The following is a 26234-nucleotide window of genomic DNA, read 5'->3' on the forward strand; positions in this document are numbered from 1 at the left end:
AGCTCTTGAGCTTGGGGTACAGCTCCTCTGCAGTCCCTGCACTCACTCCCAGGCTCTGAACGCAGGGGTCCCCGGGGGCTGGGCTGGGTGGGGGCAAATCCTGCATGAGCCCTCAGAACACCAGAGCTGGAAGCTTCCCCACAGCTCCGCCTCATTCTGCAGGTGAGGAAACCGGAGCTCAGAGAGAAGTGGATTGCCTAAGCTCACCCTGCAGGGTACAGAAAGCCCCCGCTTGAAGCAGGAAGGTCTCCCTGGCCCTCCCTCAGCCCAGGCAGGGTGTCCTCGGGGTTCCCTCAGCCCCGCCCCCTACTCTGTCCAAGCTGCCCTACCCTTTAGTGTGATAGGAGTCTTCTTCCTGGCGAAGCTGTAACTGGGAAATCACTCTGGGCCCGGAGCCAGGCCCCGGGGCTGGGAATCCCAGCCTCTTGTCTGGATAGAGCGGCCTTCTGGATAGCAAGGGCCCCCCCACTCAGAGGGCAGGCCTGCAGCTCCTTCCAGCCCCCCCCTCCCCCACCCACCAACCAGGCGGATCACCCCCATCAAACAGACCAGCCTTATCTTGTGCAGAGCGCCCGCCAGTCTCAGGCTCAACTCTTATCCAATGATGCTACCTGCAAGAAGGCCTGGTGAGTACCACTTCCTGGGCTTTTCTAGGAAAATCCAGAGATGCTGGGAGGCAGAGCTGTGGTAGTCACATCCCTTTGGCTTGATCTTGACCCCAGACAAAAGGATCTGTCCTCTTCCCAGCTGACCTCACGGCCCTTGGACTAGCAGGCCCTGGACGTGAATTGCTTGCAATGGGAGGTGGGGTGGTGCATGCTGACACTGAATCTGAACCATTTCAGGAGGGTTGCTGGGACTGGATGAGGGGGCATGGTCGGGGAAAGGAAGGGAGCAGAGACGGACACGAGAAAGGAAGGAGGAAAGGATGAGGGATGGAGGAAGGGAGGGAGGAAGGGAAGGAGGTCGGACAGACCTTCTCCAATCTGTGTCTGTGCCTTTCACACCCTCACATGTCCTCCCCCTCCTCCTCCATCTCTTTCTCCCCCAAGGAGCCAAGCTTGCTGACAGACAGATGGATCCATGGACAAACAGCACACACATGAGCTCCTGTTTCAGTCTTGGTTCTGACCCTGACCCTCAGAAAACAGGACACCCTGGAGAATGGTCTCATTCAGGGATGTTACCATAACCCCCCAAACAAAAAGAAATAAAAGAAGTTCTATTTCTTTCCCCAAATTCCTTTTCCTGTGAATAACTCTGCAGAGTAAGACAGGCAGCTGATAGAGTCAACATCCCTTCACCGGTTCTAAAATGCATCTTTCCATCAAGGCTGTGCTTTCCTACCCTTAGCCCCAGCTTCAGCATCCCCAGGGACAGATATCCGTGTTCGTTCTAGACATCTTGGGGGGTGAGGGAAGCCTGGAATGCTGCGGGCTTTTCTTTATAGCAGCCTTAGTTGGAGAACCACCATTTAACAGGTAAGGCCACAGAGGCTCTGGAAGTTGAGTGCCCACTGTCACACAGCGACTAGCTCCCATATCTGCTGGTGGCCAGGAAGGAGGTTCCCCAAAGTTTGAGATCTTGGCTCAGAGCCCACCCCAAGACTCCAGCCCTTGAGAGCCGCCAGACCTGCCTTATAAGCCCAAAGGCCGGATGGCCGGCTCGGGCACTGGGCCGGGCCTTGTAGGGAGACAAGGCATTGCTGCCAAGCGCTCGGCCCCAGGACAGCCTCCCCTGCCTGGCTAAATTTAGCGGCTCTGTGAGCATGGAGGGGGCCTGTGTGCCTGTCCTGGAGGCCAGCCCAGGCCCTCAAGGGGGTCGCAAAGGCTCCAAAGAGTCTTCTTGGCCATTCAGCATCCCAAGATTGCAGAGGCCACACCACCACCCGAAGAGGAGTTCAGCCCAAGCTCCCCAGACCATCTGGGCCAGCCTCAGTGTCCCAGGGACTCACCTGGTACCTCAGCCTCTCAGATACCGGCTGGAACAGGGCCCTGGGCTGGTCTAACTGGACTGTCTGGGGGACGTGTAGGGAGAGTGGGCATCCATGTGGAGGCCACAGCAGGGGTCCCCAGCCTGGCATCTCCCCACCACGTGGACCTTGCATGGCTTCTCTGGCCTCTTCTATTCCCAACTATGGGCCATGATCTGGCTGGAGCCCCTCTGCCTGAGTATCCGAGGCATCTGTGCCAGCCCCCTGGTTCTCCTCCATACTCGGGGGTCATTTCCCCTTGGCCCTCAGCCTCTTCCTGCACCTGGAACATAGGGCAATTTGGGGCTGGCCTGGGCCCCTGGACTGCACGCTTTGCAGGCACACACCCAGAGGTCCATCTCCTGCTGATGCTGAAGATGCTACACCCACAGCAGCCACATACCCACTGCCCCCTCTGGCCCCCACCTCTTTTCTCTTTCTTCTAAATCAAACTGCATTAGGGTGTAAATTTGCTGTTGTCGCTCAGTAGCTCGGTCGTGTCCTGATCTTCGTGATCCCATGGACTGCAGCCAGACGCTCCTCTGTCCATGGCATTTTCCAGGCAAGAATACTGGAGGGGATTGCCATGCCCTCCTCCAGGAGATCTTCCCAACCCAGGGATGGAACCCAGGTCTCCTACATTGCAGGTGGATTCTTTACCATCTGAGCTACCTTACATGCAATCACATATACCCATTTTAGTCACACAGTTTGATGAATTTTGACAAATGCCTGCAACGCCTCCCCGCCCCGCCCCAACCCATCACTCTTGAACCTTCCTCCTGCCCCTTCGCTCTCAATCTTCTCTGGCTCCCAGCCTGGCTCTGTGGCTCTGTTACTAGATTTGTTTTGCCTTTCCTAGAATTTCACAGAGCTGGAATCGCTCAGTATGGGCTCTTTTTTGGTTCTGATTTCTTTTCCTCAGCACCAGGGTTTTCAGCATCATGCACTCTGTTGCATAGATGGATGCGCTGATTTTTATTGCTGGTGGGGGGGTATTGCCGTCCACTGTATGGGCACACCACAGTTCGTTTATCCTCCCCCCGTCAATGGACGTCTGGGTTGTTTTATTCTGAGGCCACGGTGAATACAGCTGCTGTGGAGCCTTGGGTTCAGGTTTTTGTGTGGACACGTCTTCATTTTCTGTGTTTGCCCTTCCACTTCTCCCAACGCAGCCCCAGTGGGCCTTCCTCCCAGATGTGGTGTGTAGTGGTGGGGGCACAGCAGCACAAAATCCTGGCCTCTGAAGGGAGCAGGGGGAAGGCCACAGGCATTTTGGTGGCTGCCATCGCTGATCCAGAATGAAATATGCCGGGGCTTTCCCCGGAATTCCCTCCTGGGCCCGCGCCCGTGAGGTAGGAAACCTCTGTTTACCTTGGCCGCCCTGTCTTGGCCCGTCAGGCTCCATGCCGTGTGCTGGACGAGGCCAGACTTGGGCAGGCCTGAGGGGCGGGGGCGGAGGCAAAGCAGGCTTGGCCACGCGCCCCAGAGGCCACCGGGAGCCCTGGAGCCCGCCTGCGTCCTGAGCAGACCCCCAAGCCCATCATCGGGCCACTCACTGCCTGTCTGTCAAGATGAGGGCCAGTTAGATGATCAAGCCAGACAGAGTCATGCCTGGCCCATCTCATGGAGCTGGTTGAGGACACCCGAGTGTGTATAAAGGCTGTGATCTGAGATGGACCTTGTACAAGGGGGAAACCTTTTCATTCCCAGGTCCTGTGGTAAACTGTATGTCAAATCCTGTCCCCCAAATAAAACCTGGCAGCTCCTAAGGGCAGGTACTGCCTGCTCTAGTCTTGACCAGCTTCCTGGATGCCCCATCCGTAGCACGGGGACCTCTTGCTCAGAGGAGACCTGCATGCGTGGTTTATTGCTCTGCGGCCACTGCTAAGAAATTCTTTGAGACTTCCCTGGTGGTCCAGTGGTTAAAACTTCACCTTCCAATGAGCAAGGTGTGGGTTTGATCCCTGGTCGGGGAGCTAAGATCCACATGCCTCAGGGCCAGAAAACCAAAAAGTGCAAAACAGAAGCAATGATGTGGCAAACTCAACAAAGACTTTAGATATGCTCCACGTCAAAAAAAGAAAGAAAAGAAATTCCTAATCTTTGAACAAGAGGCTCCACATTTTCACTCTGCACTGAGGCCCAGTTGTTATGGAGCTGGTCCCACCTCTGGCCCTGTGGGCAGGGCCCGAGTCCCATCACCAGGGCAGTGAGTCCTCCCTTCAGAGGAGAAAACGAGGGAGGCAGAGGACCCTGGCTCTTCCCTTCCAAGAGGTCCCAGAGGGCAGGGCCGTCTGGGCAAGTCAGGAGTTCATGACAAGCAGCTTCATGAGGGCCCTGGACAGCGTGAGCCTCAGGAAATCTTGGGGGGATGCATTTGAGTGGGGCTGGTAAAGACCAGAGATGGATGGTACCTGGGGGAGAGACAAGACCCGTGGAACAGCCGGGGCTGGGGTCCCCTCTGTGGGGAACAAGGGACCCCTGATATTCAGGCTCCAGGCCCAGTCCTGCTTCCCACGGACCACCCCCAGCCTCGTTTCCCCATGAACCACGTGTAAAGGCCTTTGATCACGTGCACCAACTGTCGAATGCTGTGCACCTGCGGAGGAGGCAGTTATGCCAGACTCGACTCCAGAAGTCAGGGTCTCCCCTGCCCCTTGTCTGACGAGATCATCTCTGGCTGGGGACATGGGAGCCCCAGATCTTGCTCCCGGATCCTGGGGGAGGGGGTACAGGGGGTGGGAGCCCCCAAGGGAAGCATGCGGGGGGCAGAGAGGGGCCCATTCCCCGGGAAACACAATGACCCTCATGGCCCCAGACACTCGACCTTTATTTCTCCACCAGATTTCAGGTCAGCAGGTGGGTACAGGCCCCTGCCCCTCCTCTCCGCCCTCCTCCCCTACAGACATGGGAGACTCTGGGTTCTCTCACTTTCAAGAGAAGGGAGGGCAAAGGCTAGGGGGAGGGGCCGCTGAATGTTGAGCCCATCTGTCTGCAAGGCAGGCCGAGGGGGCTTTTGATTCTGGGGGCCAGGATGGGACATGGGTCTTGATTTACATATAAAATAATCACTCTGTACACTCTCGAGGAGGGGCAAGGACGCAGTCATTGCTCACCGCTGCTTCTGTGCCGAGCTAATCTTTGCCGGAGGGGCAAGAGATGAGTGCAGAGAAACATCTGTGTTCCTCGAACGCTCTCTTCCCTCCACGGAGGTGATCCAGGTGCTCATGGGTCCCTCCAGCAAGGACGGAGAGACGGAATGTGCCCTTGATAACTCGCCATTCTTAGTGACAGACACCCTTTTGGCTCATGGGTGTGCGGGGGGCAGGGGCAAAGACTAAGGCCGAGGATCACCCGGCCATGCAGAGTTGGAGATGGCTGAGCCCTGGGCTGGGTGGCAGGGCACAGTGTTCAGCGATCCCAAGGAGGTCTCAGGTCTCAGGCGGCAGGAACACAGAAGGCAACCCCATCCTCTGCTTGGTAGGGCAGGCAACGCAGAGATGGCGTGTTTCGTTTGCTTGGAACAGAGGACCCTGAGTCTGGAGCTGAGGTCGGCAGGCTGGCCATTTCCCAGGAAAGGGGGATCCCTGCTCAGCCCCCTCCCCCACTCCTGTGTCTCTCGCTGTGAGTCTTCAACTCCCTGCGTGGATAAACAGAAACAGGCTCAAGCCCTAGTGAGTTGATTCCAAGGAAGCGGAGTGGAATGGAGGGGGCTGTCTGTCCTCGCTGTGCACGGCTGGGTCCGGATGTCCCCTCTTCACCCTGGGGCCGACCAGGCCCCAGACCAGGCACTCGCTAAGAGTGAGATCAGAGTGGTTCCCAGAACTCCATCAGTGTAGACACGCCTGCAGGTCGCAAAGGGCATGCCCCGCCTCAAAGCAGGGGAAGCACTCGGAGTGTGAGTGTACGTGCTTGTGGATCCGGGGAGGAGGGCTCTGGGCCAGCTCCGGCCTCTGGGCAGGCCCCTCGCAGGCTGCAGTTCCTGGACTAGAGCCCAGAGACCTGAATCACAGAGCCCCCCGGCAGGCGGGAGCGGGGACGGAGACCCCAGGCCAGGCCTGGCGGTGAGCCCAGTGAGCAAGCAGGCGAGTGTGCAGGCGGGTGGGGGGTGGGGGCGGCGGAGGCGAACGCTTGGGCACCGTCACTCTGAGGTACATGCTGCAGACTCCACTCTGCTCCCCGCACTCACTGCTGGCCCTTGTCTTCTGGAAGAAAACCCGAGAGCGTGTAAAGACATATGTGTGGGAGCACACATCCAGGCTGGCTCCCGCGGGCCCCTTCCGGCCTCCTCTTCTCCCACTCTCCCATAGCATCTCTCGGTCAGTCCCCAGCCCTGCTCCATCCCTCTGGACATCCCCGGGGCTTCCTTCACCCCACGTATTCCATCAACACCCCCAGAGCATCCGACGCTCCTTCTCCTCTTGGTTTCTAGTTTGGTGAACCACCACCCACCAGGAAGAGGTCCGGGAACCAAGGCCACCCTGACACCTCGCCCATGTCTCGTCCTCTGCTGCCTCAAGGCCTCTCACCAACACCCTCCTGCCCCTGGCATCATGCTACAGACTCAGCCCACCGCTCCCTTCCATGGCTCCCTAACTGCCATCAGAATAAACCCCAGGCCCACCTCACATCTTGAACCCTCCCAGATCGGTTCACACTCAATCTCTCCAGGTCTCCCACCCCCTCAGCAAGGCCCACAGGCCTCCTCCTGACAGATGCTCAGCCACACCTGGGCAGAGCCAGGAGGTGGGGCAACGGGACACCCCACAACCCCCCGGGGCTGACCCAGCACCCACAGTCCTCTGAAGGACACATTCCTCATAAATCGTGGAGAAGTCATGAGCATCAGTCCTCTGCAAAACTTCCCTAAAAGGCCACCAGGCTGGCTTGGGAACATAACAGGGTCTCTTGTCTCACCCCTGCCCGGGCTGCCTTTAGGAGACCCAAGGGACTGCGGCTGCATGGGGCAGATCCGTCTAGGCTGCCAGTGGGCACACTCCACCCTATCTCTTTGATGTGGGCACAGATGCCCAGCCTACAGGCCCCACGCCACTCCTGACAGCTGAGCATCACACTCACAAGCCAAGCCTCACCAGGACCACAGTCAGCATCTCAGGTTATTGGTGGAGGTGGAGGCACCGCCTGGGACCAGCTCACCCTGGGCCTCAGTGTCTCCCCTCCCAGACCAGCTCTACAGGCCCCAGCAGCCTCCCTTCCTCTAGCCTCGCCCCCCACCTGCCCTCCTTGGTGATCCCAGTTCTTCCTATGCCTCCGCCCTTCTGTGGCTTCCACTTCCCTGAGGACAATGTCCAGGGTCCTTACCTTGGTAACCGAGGCCCCTGCCCAACTCTGGACTCACCCCTGTACCCTGCACTCTGAGCCCCAGCCCCACTAAGAGCCCAGCTCCTTCTCCGCCAAGTTCAATCCTTCCCTTTCAAACCTCTGCTCAAACCCTACCTCTTCTATAAACCACCCCAACCCCGGCCTCGCAAGGATGCTCCCTCCCCTGTCCCGTCCTACTAGGGGCCTGCTCCCCTCCCCAACCCAGCCAAATCCTCCACCATCCAGCAACCAGCACTGGAACAGTGTTGGAAACAGAGGCTTCTCCCCTTGGCTGAGAAATAGCCTCACTTGGGAGTTTTCTCGAGAAAACGTGCGGAACCTCTTGGCCAAAGAAAGCTCTTGAAGACATGAAGCTGTCTGAGCTGCCCGCACCCCCAGGAGGCCTGACTGTGGAGGTGAGCGAGTGTGACCAAGGTCAAGCCTTCTGGGTGGACCAACCCCCAACTTTGCGCTCCAGCCGGAGTCAGGGGTCCAGAAGATAGAGTTTCAGACGACAGAGCCAGCTCCTCCTTCACCTCCCCTGGAGCGTCCACTGTGCTCAGTCGCTTCAGTCGTGTCCGACTCTTTGCAACCCTATGGACTATAGCCCGCCAGGCCCCTCGGTCCATGGGATTCTCAAGCGTCCAGAGTAGGGGCCAGAAAAAACCCCGCAGCAGGCACAATGCTGTGTCCGGCTCCCCTCCCTGCACCTGTGGGCTGGAGCCTTGCTTTGGCTCCCACTCCCACCAGCTCCACTTTCCCCTTTGGCTGAGCCCTCCTTTTCCTCCACCATGTCTGGTCACCCTGTGGACAGACTTGGGGTGGGCCAGCTTCTCCAGAGAGTGGAGGCTGACTTGTTTTGGCCTTTTTAATAAGACAAAATATTTTCAGTGCCCAGGAGGGCTGGCCAGCATGGGAGACGGGGGCTGATTGACTGCCTTGGCCCCTGCGGAATCCAGACACGTGATCTATTTATAGCACCCCACCCCCACCCCAGGCATGCCCCCCAGGCCTGGGATACATTCCTGCCAGAGGTGGCCCTTAAGGACCCACCCAGCTGCTCAAGCACAGGCCTCGGTCATCTCTGGGCCTAACATGGGCCAGCGGCCTGGCCACAGACCCAAGGCCTTGGCTCAAAGTCCCAGGAAGAGGGAGTTTCTCACCCCTGCTTCCTCCCTCTCTGGGCAATTCAAAGAGCGAGAACAATCCCGTCTCCCTGCCCTCAGGAGGTTCAGAGCTGCCTGCTCTCTGAGCCCCTGGCAGAGGTGGGTAGAGACGGACAGCATGCCCCAGCCCGCCCCTCCACACACCGCCCCCCCACCCTGCCCTTCTGCCCTCCTTCCCGAGGTAAGACAGACCCAGAGATGGGAACTCAGAAAATGCACCTTTCACCCACCCACAAGGTGGTGCCAAAGAGGCCGACCCAGTGTGGTCTGGGGTCCCAGAGGAGGCAATCAGCGGCTGCCCAGTCTGTGTCTGGGAGGCCGTCCTGACAGTGCCTGCATTGCGACAGGCTCAGCTCAGAGAAGTCAGAGGGGAAGACCCAGAGCAGGGCACAGCAGGCCGGGCGGGGCAGGGCTGGCAGCGAGCGAGGAGAGCGAGGCAGCCCAGCCCTGAGTGGTGCTCTCATCGGCAGCCTGGTGAGCCCAGGGCCCCGGCCCCTAAGTGCAAGACCCTGCCGACACCCACTGCAGACTGGGGGCGGAGGCAGGCGGGGAGGTGGGCCGGTAGTGGGGTCTGGGGCCTCCACTCACCATCCACGTGCTTCCGGGACAGGTACTTGAGAGCCTCGTCGAGCAAGATGACAGGCAGAGATATCTGGAGCACCGCCACCCACTGGCGCCCATTCAGTGGGGTCACTTGGAAGATAAGCTGGGATGGGGGCGTCTTAGTTAAAGGAAGGAGTGCCCAGAGCCCCCCACATCCACCGCTTCACACACCCCCGACTACAGTGGACTCTTCACAAACACGTCTAAGATGGCCCCCCGTCCCGCCTCCAGATCTGTGTCCACTCAGTCTCCTCTGTCCCAGGCGCCCTCCCCTGCTCTCACCCGCAGGACCAAGTCCTTCTGTCCTGGTGGGAAGTGGGAGGAATTCTGCACTGGCAAAGGGCATCATCTTTCCTCCTGTCCCAGCCTTGGGGGACCTCTTTTTTTTTTTCTATTTTTTTCTCCCCCTACCTGTTCTGTTCCCCAAGTCTGGGAGGGATGTCCTGAAGTGGGGGACACATCTGGCTGACCAGGGTCCAGCTCCATGTGGTCAGGGAGCACCATCAGACCTCTCCCCCATCACAGCCACCAGGCAGTTTCACAAAGAGGCCCCGGAAATGCCCAGCCTCAGAGGGGAATTAGGGCCCTGTGACCCCAGGAGCCGCAGGAGGGGAGCAGGGCTGGGCAGCGACTCACAGGCAGGGGCGGCACAAGCAGAATGAGGAAGTGCAGGGCCATGGACATGGCCACGGCCGCCAGCAGCCAGGGGTTCAGCCAGGGCGGCATCCGCAGCAGTGACTGGTTCTCCGACACGCTGTTGAGGGCACACGGGGCGCTCACCTCAGGCCAGGATGCGGGCAGGCCCCACTCTGGTCCACCACCCATCCCCCAAGTGAGGTGCAGGGAGGAGCTGGTCTGAGTTTCAGCATCGTCCTCTAAGATCCGGAGTGCTTCTGGGAATGCAGCCAGGAGGGGTGTGTGGCTATTGCCCACTCAGCCCCCAGGGGCCAGTCCTGGGGCTCGGACCCCCTTTCTCTGACCCTCAGACCTAATCCTGGCCCTTCTATTCTCTCAGACCTCAACCATGTCTCCCTTGATCGCCTGGATCCCAATTCTAGCCCCCATGGGCTCTCAGAACCCTCCTCTGGACCCTTCTGACCCTCAGACTGTAATTCTGGACACCTCCACCCCCAATCCTGGGCCCCTACTGACCCTCAGCCCCTGTCCCAGCCCCCGCTTCAGGCCCCCCTGCCAGCCCACCTGTTCAGGGCATTGCACATCTCAATGGTCACCAGCACAGACAAGGCCATGGTTGTGGGGAAGCGTGACTCAAAGACCTCGCAGTCAATGCCGGCGAAGACTGGATTGTCCTCGGAGCACTTCAGGAAGTTCCTCTGGGGGCAACCAGGTGAGATGGGGTGCAGGCAGAAAGAAGAGTGGCGGGACCAGGGCATGGGGAGCCTCACCCCACCCCCTCACCCTCAGCTTACATCTGAGGACACAGTACAGCCAGTGCTGCTGTGGAGAGGGAGGGGTGCTCGCCCAGGGAGGGGTGCTCGCTCACCCAGGATGGGGACAGAGGGGCTGCATTGTGCCAGGGGGTAGGGCAAGATGTACTGCGGTGGGGTTGTGCTGAGAAAAGGGAGAGCAGCTGGTATGAGGCTGGGGAGGACGGCAGGGGGCCCTGGAATCAGGGGGTGAGGGCCTAAGTATCAGAGGTGCAGGGGTTAGGAGAGGCAGTGATTAAATGAAGCCACCAAATGAGTTGGGCTTCCCCGGTGGCTCAGAGAGTAAAGAATCTGCCTGCAATGCAGGAGACCCGGGTTTGATTCCTGGATTGGGAAGATCCCCTGGAGAAGGAAATGACAACCTACTCCAGTATTCTTGCCTGGAAAATCCCATGGACAGAGGAGCCTGGCGGGCTACAGTCCATGAGGTCGCAAAGAGTCGGACACAACTGAGCAACTAATGCCAAATAAGTAAATGCATATGAGAATCAATCAGCAAAATTATACTTGAATAGAATTCACCTTTAGCTGGTAGAAGACGAGGCTGTGAGTGTGCGTGCTAAGTCGATTCAGTCATGTCCAACTCTTTGCAACGTGACCCTATGGGCTGTAGGAGCCAGGCTCCTCTGTCCATCGGATTCTTCAGGCAAGGATACTGGAGTGGGTTGCCATGCCCTCCTCCCGGGGATTTTTCTGACTCACGGATCAAACGCAAGTCTCGGGTCTCCTGTACTGGCAGGCAGGTTCTTGACCACGAGTACCACCTCGGAAGCCCAGAAGATGAGGCTACTGGGGCCCTAGTCATGATTATTAAATAAGATTCCATTCACACCTCTTCATTTCTGCCTCTGAAATCGAGCTCTACCAGACCTGCCCTTCGCTCATGACAAGGCCTAACACATGCATGGTCAGGTGATGGCTTGCTACACAGCTTCTGCACAATGAACAAGGAGCTCTCAGGACTCAAGAAGGGAGGTGGCACTTGCCCCTGTGGCCCCAGGGGAGTTTTCTTCCTGCCCCCTGAACCTTGCTCTCAGAAGCTGCTGTAACAAGATGCTGAACCGAGGCCACTAGTGAGAACTTCCATCTGGTTCTCTTCCGCACCATGGGGATTCGCGTGAACATTCACAACCATTACACAGCTCTGTTCTCCAACATCTGGCCCCTGGAATCTCCTCTGAAACAGTGATCCTTTTAAGATTAAAGTTTAGAAATGAGGGCCACGTGCTGCGAAAATAAGCCTCAATGAGAAATCTGTAATACGATCAGCGGCCTGACCTCCTGCCCAGGAAATCCATCCCTCATTCCCCACACGGCATAAATGCGGGTAGAGCGACTCCGTCAGCCTGAAGGGACTGCTGGTTCTTTCCTCTCTTGTGCATGATGCAAAATGATAAAAGACCATGGCTTGGCTAGACTTCTCTCTTGACAAAGAGATGGAGAGTCTTATTTAAATCAACAGAGGAGGGAATTTCTCCAAAAAAAACTGAGCTCCAGTATTTGGGACAAGTGCACAGCTTTATTTGGCACTGATCACAGGGCAGAGAAAATGTCCTAAACTTTGAAACCACCCAACTGACCAAGAGGACAAATGTTTTTTCGGGTTGTGTCACCACTGTCAGGCCTCACCTCCAGATCTTAACGGTAAGGACCTTCCTCAAACGTGTACACGCAGATGCCATGCACACACCTCCCATTTGGGCACATGTGTGCCTGCATCCCTATGCCCGCGCATAGGGAAGACAATGAGAATAGAATCACATGGAGGTGTTTCAATAGATTAACATCCCGGGACTTCCCTGCTAGCACAGTGGGTAAGAATCCGCTTGCCAATGCAGGGGACACAGGTTCGATCCCTGGAAGATTCCAACTGCCACAGAGCAACTAAGTCCTGAACAACCGAATTCCACGTGCCCTAGAGCCTGTGCTCTGCAAAAAGAGAAGCCAAGACAACGAGAAGCCTGTGCATTGCAATGAAGAGTGACCCCTGCTCACCACAACTAGAGAAAGCCCACGCACACCAACGAAGCCCCGTCACAGCCATACAAAAACAAAAACACCCTGCCCAGTTCCGACCTTCTGGGTCTCAGCAGTGAGCGCCTGCACTGTGCCTGGGTCCTGGCCGCAGTGTGGCCTCCTGCACTGTTCATCAGAAGGTGCTCAGGGGCTGGAACTTCTGCCTCGCAGTTTCATCGTGAGTACCCCTCCCCCGGGGGGTGGCAGGCCTGTTTCTCTGGGTGAAGCTACTGTTCTCCCTACTCCTTCCCTTGGCCTCCCTGGCTATTTCCCATTCGCCTTCACCTGTGAGCCTCCCTCTGGGTTTCATTAACATTTACATAGCTCTTACCACGTGCCAAGTGTTGGTTTAGGCACTTTATATGTACTGACTCGGGTAATCGTCTGGATAGCCCTACGAGGCAGGGTCTATTACCCAGTTTATATGGGTGGAGAAATGAAGAGAGAGGTTAAGTAGCCTGTTCCAAATCACACAGCTTGTGTGTGATAGAACCTGGGCGTGAACCTGGGCAGCCAGGATCCAGGATCTACTCTCCTGCCTTTATTCAGCATCCCTCCAGGAATGCTAGCAGGGCTCTGGGCACCTCTCCTGAAATTCCAACACCTGCAGCTGAGAGTTCTACTTTAGGTCTAAGTCTTGACCACCTCCGAGTTCCATAGCCTCCTGCCTTTTCTCTGCGGAAGCATGGCTCACTATAAAACGTGACCGCCCATTTCCCTGGCTCTCTCCCCCACCAGACGGGACACTCTCTGCAGATACTCTGCCATTTCAGTCACCACCATTGCTCTAGCAATTTGTGCCTGGCACAGTCAGTGCCTAACAGCCACTTCTCGCCCAAGTGGATAAATGAGAAATGGAATGATCTGAGGACAGTTGGGAAGGTGGCCCCAGGGGGACTGAGGGCTGACTGGTGGTGGGTATGGGATGTGTGTCTACCAGGACTCCAGGGGTCTGGCTGGGGTGACCAGGGAGGAGGTGGAACTGAGATGCAGATGGAAGAAGAGGGAACTGTTTGCAAAAGGGCAACTGATTTTGACTTTGGACTTGGTGAGTGCACTGGGACCATGGGCTATTCCATAGGAGGTATGCAGCTGGCTGTATGGGACTGCTCAGAAGGTTGATATGGGGAGGGTCCTGGAGATTTGGGCTTCATAGCCCAAAGGAGGGTGATAGTGGGACAGGAGGAAGGCTGTAGCAGGACGGTCAGCACACCCCACTCTCCACCTGCCGCCCCTACAGGAGCTGCAGGGGCAGGTGTCCGATCCATCTGCCAAGGGCTAGGGGCCACCAGCCTTTGGGATAGGGGTCTGGGCCCAGGCTCTGCACTGCTGCCAGGAGGGGAGCCCCATGTGCTTGAGGGTTGGTGGGAGAAAGAAAGCACCCCCAGCTGCCTCCACCTAGCTGTGAACCCCAGAAAGAGCCCTCACACTGCCCCTGGGGGTGGGGAAGACTGTTTCCCTGACACACCCAAGACGGGGGCAGGAAGTCAGGGTCCCTCTCTTGAGCTCTTCTGTCTACAGGAAAATAGAAAGGCTAACACACCAGAGGAAGGAAAGTCTACATCCAGGCAGATCTCTCCTTTAAACCAGAAACCCACCACTGGCCTGGCCAGAATTGCTGTGACGGTTCTTTCAAGCAAAAGAGATGCGTTGGCTGCTCAGACAGAAGGACGGATGGACAGACAGCAGTTGAGGTCAGGATGGAGGTGGCGTCTCCTTGCTTACTTCCAGAGCTAGGCTGAACTAAGCTAGGCCTGTGGTGTGCACCTGCCAGCCAGGGGACTTCAAGAGGTCAATGGGTCCTTTCCCCAAGAGACAGGTTGGCTATAAAAGCCTGGAAGATTCCTTCCCTCCACTATTGATCACTTCAGTCTGACCCTCTGCCAAAAGTTCCACCATGTAGGTGCTCCTATCACTGAGCCCTCAATGTTCGGGAAGTTTCCCAATAAAGGTAAGGCTTCCGGGCAGTGAAGCCCTGAGGCCCCCTGTAACTGAATGACAGGGGGAGCGAGCAGCAGCTTCTCTGGCTCGGGGGCTGTGCTGCTGTCTCTAGGCCTCTGGCGGCTTCTGAGCTTGTTTCCTTAAGTGGCGGGCGTCTACAGGTGTACAGGGGTGGGGAGGGACAGCCACTGGCCACCCGTGGGGTTCTGGATTCCCTCTCTCCTGGAACTCCAACAACAACACCTCTCAGATGACCCCAATGGGCTTCCTGGCCATCCCTTGCTTACCAGCTGGTAGAAGGTGACCTGCGGTCCCTCGGCATCATATAGGAACCACCAGGTGGCAGCAGCCACTGTGGCCAGGCCGACGTACACTGTGGGGAGGGCAGGAAGAAACTGGCTATAGTGCACGCCTGTGGTTTTCTGGCATCTGATTCCCTTTCCCAATAATCTGCTGAATCTCTGTCAGGGAACCACTCTCTCCCCTTTAGTATGTAGCACCTACCCTCAGGGTCAGCAGTAGCCCTGATGGGCAGTCAGCATCTGCTCCATCCCTGGCCACAGCAATTGGCAAGGAGATAGGCAGGTGACACGACATGGGTGGAGAACAGGCCTGAGAATTTCATCCTATTTCTACAGAAGTGATAGGATAAGACTCTTTCTTCTGCTTTATTTGGGACTGTAATGGGGCAAGTCTGAGGACTGGAGCTTTGGCAACCATCCTGCCATCCCAAGGGGCACCTGCTTAAGAATGAAGCTCAGGCAGAGCTAAAATATGCCAGTGACAGTCTGAGGGCTGGATCCAGACATGCCTGAAGCATACCTAGTCTTTTCAGTTACATGAGTCCACGTACAGTTTCTCTTGACATAAGCCAGGCTGAGTCATATTGGTCTGGAGTTTGTAAGTGTAACTCATACAAGGGTCTTAGGAAACTCCAGGAATCCCTATGAAAGCTGGGGCCCCACTCACCTCCAATAGCCAGATATCGGAAGAAGAGCCAGCCACTGATGAGGGCCTCTCGAGGGTTTCGGGGTCGTTTCTCCATAATGTCCAGGTCTGGGGGGTTGAAGCCCAGGGCTGTGGCAGGTAGGCCATCTGTGACCAGGTTCACCCAGAGCAGCTGCACAGGGATCAGGGCTTCAGGCAGGCCCAGAATTGCTGTGAGGAAGATGCTGGAACCAGAGTCATGGGCTTGAGCCCCCAGCAAATGGAAGGCCCAGCTGCTACTCACACCCGAGGCCCGGGAGTGCCCCCCACTGTCTCTGCAGCAGCCCCGCCTCACTCTGCTAGTTCTGATGTGTGTGCACGAGTGAGAAGTGGGTGCATACACTCTGGTCACACTGGGCCACCCCAAAACCCCCAGTCTCAGCTCTGGGGCCTGGATAGACCCGTCCTTTAGGCCTCTTCCATTGAGGACAGGACACAAGTTCTCTTTAAGACACACACACAGACACACACATGTGGACAGTGCGTGCCTGAGCAGATACACATTTGTTCACAGATGTGTGCAAAACACCTAGTACAGGACACACAATCCCACAAACATAAGCAAACATCTACACGCTTGCCCTGACGTGCACAGATGCAGAGTTCTTACACGGCCAGGCAAACGTGCGCTCACCATTCGCCATAGGCGTCACTCACTTGTGAACCTAAGTGTGTACACGATTACATGCGAGCACAAATCCTCGGTGCTTGTACTCATGCCCAAAGATGAACAGTAAGTCACATGCACATGTGTACACAAGCCTCTCACTCAGGCACACACCCTGTGTGCACACACACAAACATATTACTGCCCAGAGGTGAGGTGAGTTCTCCCATCTCGCAGGACTCTGAAAGTGGGAAGAAGGTCATGGCTGGAGGGATGCCAAGGGATTTCTCCAGCACCACCCTGGGGATTAAGGTACATCAGGGGTTCTGGAGAATGATGGGTGTCCCTGTTCCTGCCCACCCTGTGGTGGGACTCTGGAAGGTCCCAGTCTTCCAAGGAAGGACACGGGTCCCGTCATCCCTGCAGCCCCATCCCAGGACCAGGCATTCTCCCTGTCGCCCCATCCCAGACCAGGCATTTTCCCTGTCCTGGGGATCCACAGCTGGTCCAGAGGGCTGGGAGGACGGAACACAGGGCCTCACCAGACAACCTCGCCAACGTTGGAGGAGATGAGGTAGCGGATGAATTGCTTCATGTTGCTATAGATGGCCCGGCCCTCCTCTACCGCGGCCACGATGGAGGCAAAGTTGTCATCTGAGAGTACCATCTCCGCCGCTGACTTGGCCACGGCTGTGCCAGAGCCCATGGCAATGCCAATCTCTGCTTTCTTCAGGGCTGGGGCATCATTCACTCCGTCTCCTGTCTGAGGGCCAGGTTAGGGGGCTTCACACCTGAGAAACTTCCCTGACACCTGCCTGACTCCCCTCCCTGAGCCTGTCACCAAGTTTAGGGGTTGTCCCCGAGGAAGCAGACAGCTGAATGGAACCAATGGTGAGGTCATGAGCCTAGAAACTGATCTGGGGCAGAGGCTAAGGACAGGGCAGGGAGTGCAGACAAGGACAAAATTGAGAAGAAGGTCAAGTTTAAGGTCAGAGAGGATGGTGAGGTGAGGACGGGAAGAAGGCGAGTCAACATTGAGGGCAAAGATGAAATCAAGGTGGGATGTGGGGTAGAAAATGAGACTGAGGTTAAGGACAAAGTTAAGTTCAAATCAGGAATGAGGTGAAGGTCATGGCCCAGGTCAAGGGTCAGTTAGGGGTTGTAGTTAAGGTGAAGGCTGGAGCCAAGGTGAAAGACAGGGTCAAGAATGGACTTATGTTCAAGATAAAAAAATTAGATTAAAGGAGAGATCAAGTCCAGGCTATGGTCCCTATCAGGAAAGATGTCATGGTAGAAGTTAGAGTTGATGTCAAAGTCAAGATCAAAGCTGAGGTCAACATAAAGTAATAGATTGTTGGGGGGGGGTCAATGTCAGGGATCAGATCAGGGTCCAGGTAAAGACTGGAACTCGTATCAAGCTTGAATTGAGTAAAGGATCAGTTTAAGGTGTTTAAGGTTGAGGTCAGGGACCAAGTCAGTGTGAAGGTCAAAAATAAGAGCCAAGAACAAGTTTACAGTTGTAGTCAAGTCAAGGTTGGTGCCCAGCTCATTATCAGGTCAAGACTGAGCCACATATAAGAATTAAGGTCAACATAAAGGACTGGGATAGGCTGGAGGTCAAGATTATAACCTGAGGTCTAGAGAGGGGAGAGTGAGATCGAGGTTAAGAGTAAGATCAGCGTTGATGAAGAGGTCAGCAATCAAGAATGAGATGGAACAAAAACTGAGACCAAACCCAGTGTTCATCCAGAGGGGAAGGGATGAAGAGACAGGTATTACAGTGCAATGCCACTGAACAGTACACAAAAATCATGGCACTGAGTCCCCCAACAACATGGATAAACCTCAAAGGAAAAAGGCCAGACAAACAGCAAATGCTGTATGATCCCACTCATGTGAAAATCCACGAGAGGCAAAATAATCCATGATGCAAGAAAAACAATCAGAGCAGAGACTGCGAGTCGTGGCTGGATGGAGAAGGTGTGTAAAGGAACCTCATGGGTTATGGTAAAGTTCCCTCTCCTGTGTGAGGGCAAAATGTACTGATGTCTACAACTGAGTCTGAAACGCATTAAGGAAGCTGGGTTGAAGGTGGGTAGAGGGACAGGTATGCGATAAAGCAAATATACCTATGCTATTTACAGACTCTAGACAGCAGATATTTACAGGCATTCGCTATAAAAATCACTTCAATTTCTCTTTGGGCTTGAAATTTTTTGAAATAAGATGTTGGGAAAAATAAGAATGAAGCAGAGGCAGGGGTTGGCCAGTTGCTCTTTCTAAGCCCTGTGGTCAGTGCTTCCCACCATACCCCAGGCCGCCACCTCCCCGCAGGCTCCCAGCTTGTGGCCTCACCATGGCAGTGATCTCATTAAAGGACTGCAGGTTCTCCACAATGCGGGACTTGTGGGCGGGCTCCACCCGGGCGAAGCAGCGGGCCGTGCGGCAGGCATGGCGCTGCTGCTCGGGGCTGAGGTCATCAAATTCGCGGCCCGTGTAGGCCTTGCCCGCCACGTCCTCCGTGTCCTCGAAGATGCCAAGCCGGCGGCAGATGGCCACGGCTGTGCCTTTGTTGTCCCCTGTGATCATGACCACACGGATGCCTGCCTGGTGGCAGCGTGCGATGCAGGCAGCCACCTCGGGCCTTGGAGGGTCCAGCATGCCCACGCAGCCCACGAAGGTCAGGTCCGTCTGTAGGGAGGGGGCAGATGCCAGCGGGGCCTGAACCCATCCTCAACCTGCCACCTGCCCAGCGCTGCAGGCGGACACACGGGCCCGGGGCCCCAACACCCACCTCCTCTTGCACACCCACCTCATACTGCAGGTGGACACACAGCCCTGGGGTCCCAGCACCCACCTCGTACTGCACAAACTTGCTGCAGTCATCCAGTTGCATGTCCTCCTTCCTCGGGGGCATGTCTCGGGTGGCCAGTGCCAAGCAGCGCAGCGTGTCCAAACCTGAGCCCCAGTCCTTGACCTTGGCCAGGATCTGCTCCCTGGAGGTGGTGTCCAAGGGTACCGTGCGGCTCCCCACACGGACTGAGCTGCAGCGCTCAATCACACTCTCAGGAGCCCCCTGCAGGAGCGGGACAGGGGAGGAGACAACCCGGTCAGTCGAGACCCCTTCCCTCCCTCCTGCTTAACTGTGAGTTGAGGCCTAGATCTCAGGTAAGTAAGGTCACTCAAGGGACACACAATAAGGGGCGAAACAGAATCCATCCATCTTTAAGAAGGTTGGTGCAGGAACCAAGTGGGCCCCACCGTGAGAGAGCCCAGAGGGTAGGGGGGGCTCACATAGAGTGTGACGCAGTGTGAAGCCCACAGCAGAACACCCCCCCACCCCGGCAATTAGCCTGCAGCTGAGAAGGCCTGACGCAGCATTTTGGGGGACAGGATGGGAATGGCACCCTCCTGCAGACCCTGCTGCCCTGCCAGGCTGGTGCTCCCACGATTCCAATTCTGTAGGGTGCTCTGCATCGGGAAGTGGGCTGAGCCCTGCTGGGAGACCAGAAACAGAGCCCAGCTGAGGGTGTGGGTGATGTGGCTCTGGAGGGTGGTCATGGGGTGCAGGGCTTCTCACTGGCCTTGGGGTCTCACCCTGGACCTCGTCCCAGGCCTGGAAAAAACCTCTGAATCCTCCATCAGTGCCTCATCCCTCTCCCCAAAAGGTACCCCAGACACTAGGGGGGTTTTGTTTGTTTTTTTGTGGCCGAGCCACAGGGCAGGCGGGATCCTAGCTCCTCGACCAGGGATGGAACCTGAACTTCCTGCAGTGAAAGTGTAGAGTCTCAACCACTGGAATGTCAGGGAAGTCCCTTGATATATATACATACACACAATATATATATATATATATAGTCACTGGGTATTTTAAGAAACCCAAACTCCCAATACAGAAGCTTTTTGTTTTAAAACAGGTTTAAACCCCCCACTGCAGGTTTTAAAACAGATTTTAAAGATTTTGCTTTACTCTGACTCCTACTTCATATTCAAAATCAGTGACAGGAAGGACTATGGATGAGAGTCTGGATGGAGCTGTTTCCTTTCCTCCTTAGGACTGTTTCCAAGACACAAAGCACCAAGTGTGGACACCAACCACGTCAACAGTCCCCATCAGAAGCAAAAGGGCTCCTGAGACAGTCCAGCCTGACCCGCTATTCAGACAGGGACCCAAGGCCCACGTGGGAGACGGTGGCCCCGAGGTCATGCGGCAAGGCCGTGCCTCTCAGATCAGACCTGGGACCACAGGGAGGGGCAGGCCTCAGCATCTGGCCCGGGTTTTACCTGCCCGACACCGGGTCCCCCTCCCAGTTCCCCGTGGCAGGCTGACCACCCTCATTCCAGAGGCATCCCTTTGCCGAGGGTCTCCCACCTCCCCCAGTGTCCCACGGCCGCAGGCTCTGGCTCGTCAGAGGACTGGAGAGCAGGCCCCCGGGGACTCCAGGTGTGCAGAGGCCCCAGGCCGGTCAGGCAGGCCCACCTTCACAAACATTTTGCTGCCCTGGGCCACCAGGCCAGGGCGGGTGGGCGTGCAGTACACTGACATGGACTTCCGGTCTCGGGAGAACTCCAGGGTGAATTCCTTCTGCATCAGCTGCTTGATGACCTGCGGGGCCCGGGTGGGTCAAGGCGTGAGGGGCAGGGCCAGCAATCCTGGCTGCTTCCTCGCCAGCTGCTCGACCCCGTGAAGAGCCTCTTGCTCCCTACACGGTGGTGAATCTATCCTCTTCTAACCCCAACATTCAAGGCCTCCATCTCCCTCTCCAGCCCCAGAAATGCCCCAAAGTTGCCATGTCCTGACGAGGCTGGGTAATTTCTGACTCCAAGTCCTTGCCCACACTCAGCTGTTCCTCTCTTTTTGCCCTAGACCAGTCTTACTAGGTAGGCATCTGAGGTCCTTCTTCCTCCCAGAAGCCTCCCAGGACTTCCTTCCCCTCTCTCCCTTCTCCCAATGCCCCAGAAGCCCCAGCCACACGGACTGTGGCCAAGGCCCCCATGCTGCTCACCGCGTTGCAGGCGCCAGCTCGTTCCACCCGGGAGAGAGTCTGCAGGTCCGTGTCAAAAACATTCATCTTCTCCACCAGGCATGTCAGGGCTGTCTCCGTGGCCTCTCCCACCTTCTCATACACACCCTTGGCCTAGAGGGGCCCAGGTACAGGGAGTCAGGGTCGGGGCAGCCCCCGGTCTCACCTCCCATTCACTGCCTGAGCCTTGGAGCTCCCAGGCGCTCCTGCTTCCCTCCCTCTTCTCTCCCTGAGACTTCATATGCCCCTGCCTCCAGCACTCTTCATAGGCTCACAACAGCCAGTGCCCACCCAGGCCACTGCTACCTCCCTCTTGAGCTCTATGCCCACTCATGCAGTTGCTGCCCGTTGGGCTTGATTCCCTTCCGACCCTCGGTCTACCTCCATCTCTCTGTATGTGCCACTCCAGTGACTGTTCCGGCCAAAATGGCAGCTAGAAGCTACCTGAGCTCCTCCCTCTTTCACCTAACTGGTCACCAAGTCCCAGGATTTTGGCTCCAAACTCTCTCCAACCCATGCCTACTCCCCTCTTCCTGAAGCCCCAGCCAGGACTCAGCTGACATTTCTCGGGCCCAGATGACCACACAGGGCTCCCTGGCCCTGGTCTTGCCCAGTCTGTTCTGTCCTCCACACTGAGACTTAGGTGATCTTCTGTGAATGCAGATCTGACCATATCACTCCCCTGCTCTATACCCTTTGCTATCTGTCTGCTGCCCTCAGCTGGGCATCAGACTGACTTGGTCTGGCCAAGTGCCCCCATTCAGGGGCAAAAAGCCTCCCGTGTGCACCATGCTTCTGCTCCAGCCACAAGGAAGAGTTCACTGCCTAGATCACATCAGGTTATAGTGGCCTGTGGACCGTTTCTGGGCTGTGCCTTTTGCTTTAAACACTTCCTGGTGTTTGTCCCCTACACCTCTTCTCCCAGGCATCCCTGGCCTTTCTGCCTTTTACATTACAGTCCCCCACAGCCCAAGAGCCCCAGAGCAAGGTTCTAAAGCCAAACCGAGGAAGAAGCGGGGAGCAGTGTGGATGGCAGTGCTCCTGGGGTGTGGCACTCCCAAGCGGCAGGGACTTCCAATCCTGGGAGCTTGGATACTCTGGGAGAAAGGTCTGTTCTGAGCGCCTGGATACTAGGGAAGTCACTGAAAGTGGGTAGGGACCCACCTCGTTGTAGTCCAGTGCTGAATCATTGCACAGGGCACAGATGGTCGCCAGCTCCACCAGCCCATCAAACTGCCCGCAGCGCACTCGCCGCTCTCCCTGACGCCTGTGGAGCCAGAGGGTCAGAACTGGGTTCTTGGCCCCGCCCCTGGGCGATGCCCAGTATGTTGGCCGCGCCCCCAGGAGGCCTCGCCAATGACAACTCTCAACAGTTGTCCTACGTAGCTCCGCCCACCCGTAAACCCCGCCCACCTGTGCCCCTTCGCTGAGCACTCACACTTCGCCCTCCGGGGCATACGTGGTGCCCGAGATGGTGAACTCGTGCAAACGGCAGGTACCCGTTCCAGCCTCAGCTACCACGAACATCTAGGGGGCACAAGGGTGTGCTCATGTTTTTCAAACTCTTGTTTCATTATCCTTAGTAGGACTGTTCAAATGAAGTCCTACTAGGGATTCTAGCAGGTCAGGGGCTGCAGGGCAGCAAAGCAAGCTGGTGCCCCCACCCCTGCGGCAGCCTCTGGTGCACTTCTGTGGGGGACTAAGGTCTCAGACACAGTGCGTGGGTTTCCAGGGTTTTATGGGAGCAGGGGTGGGAGGGGTGATCAGGGGGCCTGGGAGAATGGGAAACCCACAGCCTTCAGCAACAGCCCAGCCACTCCTCTACCCCAGAGACCTGCTGGAGTCTCAGCCAGACTCCCTGGAGCATGTGGGCAGCAGCCCAGGATCTGGGATCGAGTGCCAAGGAATGAATAATTCCTGCCTGGGCCCTTCCCAGGTCACTGGAGCTGGTGTATCGGGTGACAGGCACTGACCACAGAGTGTCATGGTGGAGCAGGATTAAAACCTGGGTCCAGGCCTGGCTTGGCTCGGACGCCCAGGCTGTACTTGACCCTCCCCTATTTCCTTTATGGTCACCTGGCAGGGCTTGCACACCCAAACTTCACACGAGGAAACTGAGGTTCACAGATGGCCTGCGAGGCCTGCCAGGACCCTACAGAGTGACACATGTGTCCAAATGATGCATGTCCAGCCAGGCTTTGCTGCTCTGCCCCAGGAAAACCTGGTTCTGCTTCCCACCATGGGACAGCACACATATTCTCTCCTCCATCTCTGGAGTTGGGGAGTGGCCCAGAGAGGTAGCCCAGCCTGCCAAGCATCACACAGCAACACCCAGGCTGGCTGCAGCCACTCACCCGGCAGACCGACATCTGATTGGTGGTGAGCGTGCCCGTCTTGTCTGAGCAGATGACCGAGGTGCAGCCCAGGGTCTCCACAGAGGGCAGGCTCCGCACAATGGCGTTCTTGCGGGCCATCCGCCGCGTGCCCAGTGCTAGGCAAGTAGTGATGACAGCCGGGAGGCCCTCGGGGATGGCAGCCACAGCCAGGGCCACAGCGATCTTGAAGTAGTAGACAGCACCTCGAAGCCAGGAGCCGCCGTGGGCAGGGTCAGCAAAGTGCCCGATGTTAATGACCCACACGGCCATGCAGATCACGGAGATGGCACGAGACAGCTGCTGCCCAAACTCGTCCAGCTTCTGCTGCAAGGGCGTCCGCTCTGGCTCCACGGCGGCCATCTGACTGCGGATCTTACCCAGCTCAGTGTGCAGGCCTGTGGCCACTGCCACACCCACTGCCTTGCCTGATGCAATGTTGGTGCCCTGGCCGAGGGAGGGGATAAGCAAAGGGGCTGGTTGGCACCTCAGTAGGGGACCAGGACCCCTGACCCCTTCAGGCTGGGATTAGGGCTCGCTTCCTGCTCCTTGGCTTTCTCTTTCTCCATGTCACTTAGTGCTCCCAGACAGATGCAGCTATGTAGTCTTGAGTTACGACTGTCATCGCCTTGACAGTGTCAGCTCTATGCAGGCAGGGACTTGGTTTGGTGCCACATTCCCAGTGCCAGCATGGGGTCTGGCACAGAGGCAGCAACAGCTGATATTGACAGCACAGCATAGCACCAACCCATTAAAATGAGGTTCATACACAACCAAAACAGCCACACAGGGGTGCTGCTGTGATCTCAGGTAAACAGTTTTAAACAGTATTTACTGAAGAATCAAGAAAATCTGAGCTTAAGTACATCCATTCCCAAGGCCCCAGTAAGATCCCCAAGCCCTGATGCGAGGGCTGGCCAGCATGAGCCTCCGTGTCCTCCTGTAAAATGGTCCGGCAGAGGCGAGAGAAACAGCTGTTAAGGGGAGGCTCATAACTCATCCCCTTCAGATGGGTGCCCTGTGCCACGGCTGGAGAGGTGGGTGCTGGCAGCTTCAGTATCTCTTCTGCCCTGAGCCATGCAGCTCCTGCCCCCACGTACAGGCCCCTCTGCTAAGGAAGGGCTTCCCAGATGGCACTAGTGGTAAAGAATCTGCTTGCAATGCAGAAGACCCAGGTTTGACTCCTGGATGAGAAAGATCCCCTGGAAGAGGAAATGGCACCCCTCTCCAGTATTCTTGCCCGGGAAATCTCATGGACAGAGGAGCCTGGCGGGCTACAGTCCAGGGGGTCGCAAAGAGTCGGACACGACTGAGCGACTAAACACGCATGCACTGCCAAGGAAATGACCTGCAGTTAGCCAGAGCGCCCTCCTTAGAAAGTTTCCTGTGACAGCTGCTGATGCCTGGGTGTGCCCCTTGGTGTCCCCTCCCCACCCAAAGCAGCTTATCCAAGGCTTCCGTGCACCTTGGCGGGGTGCTCCCCTCAAGCAGAGCTGCAGGTGAATATCACTTTCTCCCTTTCTGTTCACTTCTGGGGACACTTTATAACTTAGCACCCAGGGCCACTGCCAATCGGCTCGACCCCTCGTTGTGGCCTCTGTGCTCGGCTTCAGGCTGTTACTAGGCAGCCCATGAGCATCACCGGTTAGATCTCTCTGGGGCCACAGGGGCTGATCCCTTCCCCCAGAGCTGAACCCCATCACTGTCCCTGGGCAGACACTCTCCCTGGTGTCTTGTCTTAGGGATCAGTTTTCTTATCTGAGAAACGAATGGTTCCTGACATTCTCTACCATTCTGGCAATGCTCCTCTCTCTAGAGGATTCTGCTGAGTGACTATACACAGGCTCTGTCCCTCTCCAGCTTAAAGCAGGATAAGCCTAGCAGGTAGGAGAAAAACTCTGGAATCAGATGGCTGAGTCCACATCCCAGCTCTGCCGCTCACTGGCTGTGTGACCTTGGGAAACTTACTTAACCTCTCGGTGCCTGTTTCCTTGCTGGAAAATGCAGACAAGTATACTTATTTCAGAGGCGATCCAAGCATAAAATAAATACATACAGGTAAAGGTCTTAGAACAGGGCCAAGCACACAGCTCCACTAAACATAACTATTATTATCACCAGAAATTTTCACGTATTCTCAATGATTGTGAGGTTCTTTCCCATAGGGCTCTATCTGATTCATCTAAATGTTATTATTTTTATTATAAGGCACTTACAGAAAACAGCATGTTCTTCTTGTCCTGGTTGACAGCTCTGGGGTCTGGGATGGCGTCTGTGTGCTTGGTCACAGACACAGATTCACCTGGATGTAGAATCAGAAATGAGAAGCCCGGGACTTCCCTGGTGGTCCAGCGACTGGGACTCCACACTCCCCTTTGCAGGGTGCCTGGGTTCAGTCCCTGGTCGGGGTACTAGATCCCACGTGCCGCAAGTAAAGATCAAAATCACAACTAAGACCCAGTGTAGACAAATACATACACACATACACATTTTAAAAAAGAAACAACAAGCCCCGTGTGAAGTCCTCCCATCCCCGGGCCTCTGGACCTCACCGGTCAGGATGGACTGGTCCACTCTCAGCGTGGTGGACTTGATGTCAATGAGACGGAGGTCGGCGGGCACTTTGTCTCCCACTGTGGAGGGAGAACGGCTTGGCTGAGTGTGGCTCTGGGCACCCCTTCCCAGGAAAGCCTGCAGGGCTCCCAGAAGCCAAGGCCAGGGCTGGCAGGCAGGCCTGAGCTGTCCCCTGGCTTACAGTCCCTTTATTCATCCA

General features: G+C 56.5%; 1 protein-coding gene across 3 annotated transcripts in view; it reads right to left on the bottom strand.

Moving 5' to 3' along the window:
• Positions 1 to 4786: 4786 nt before the first annotated feature.
• ATP2A3 (ATPase sarcoplasmic/endoplasmic reticulum Ca2+ transporting 3) overlaps positions 4787 to 26234 on the bottom strand; it is a 34252-nt gene continuing 12804 nt past the window's right edge. Inside the window, exons 6-22 of one of the 3 annotated variants that reach the window (XM_070389244.1) lie at positions 26014 to 26094; positions 25678 to 25763; positions 23444 to 23908; positions 22528 to 22616; positions 22254 to 22356; positions 21072 to 21203; positions 20546 to 20671; positions 18923 to 19141; positions 18421 to 18756; positions 16608 to 16828; positions 15441 to 15643; positions 14759 to 14844; positions 10267 to 10400; positions 9703 to 9820; positions 9052 to 9169; positions 8721 to 8811; positions 4787 to 6180 (exon numbers count right to left, since the gene is read on the bottom strand). In XM_070389244.1, coding sequence (XP_070245345.1) covers positions 6117 to 6180; positions 8721 to 8811; positions 9052 to 9169; positions 9703 to 9820; positions 10267 to 10400; positions 14759 to 14844; positions 15441 to 15643; positions 16608 to 16828; positions 18421 to 18756; positions 18923 to 19141; positions 20546 to 20671; positions 21072 to 21203; positions 22254 to 22356; positions 22528 to 22616; positions 23444 to 23908; positions 25678 to 25763; positions 26014 to 26094 — 2672 coding nt within the window. In that variant the 3' untranslated portion in view covers positions 4787 to 6116. The remainder of the gene's footprint in view (positions 6181 to 8720; positions 8812 to 9051; positions 9170 to 9702; positions 9821 to 10266; positions 10401 to 14758; positions 14845 to 15440; positions 15644 to 16607; positions 16829 to 18420; positions 18757 to 18922; positions 19142 to 20545; positions 20672 to 21071; positions 21204 to 22253; positions 22357 to 22527; positions 22617 to 23443; positions 23909 to 25677; positions 25764 to 26013; positions 26095 to 26234) is intronic. The other 2 variants (XM_070389243.1, XM_070389242.1) reach the window with 2 other exon arrangements.

This window comes from Bos mutus, chromosome 19 (assembly GCF_027580195.1).
Source record: "Bos mutus isolate GX-2022 chromosome 19, NWIPB_WYAK_1.1, whole genome shotgun sequence".
Lineage (NCBI taxonomy): Eukaryota > Metazoa > Chordata > Mammalia > Artiodactyla > Bovidae > Bos > Bos mutus.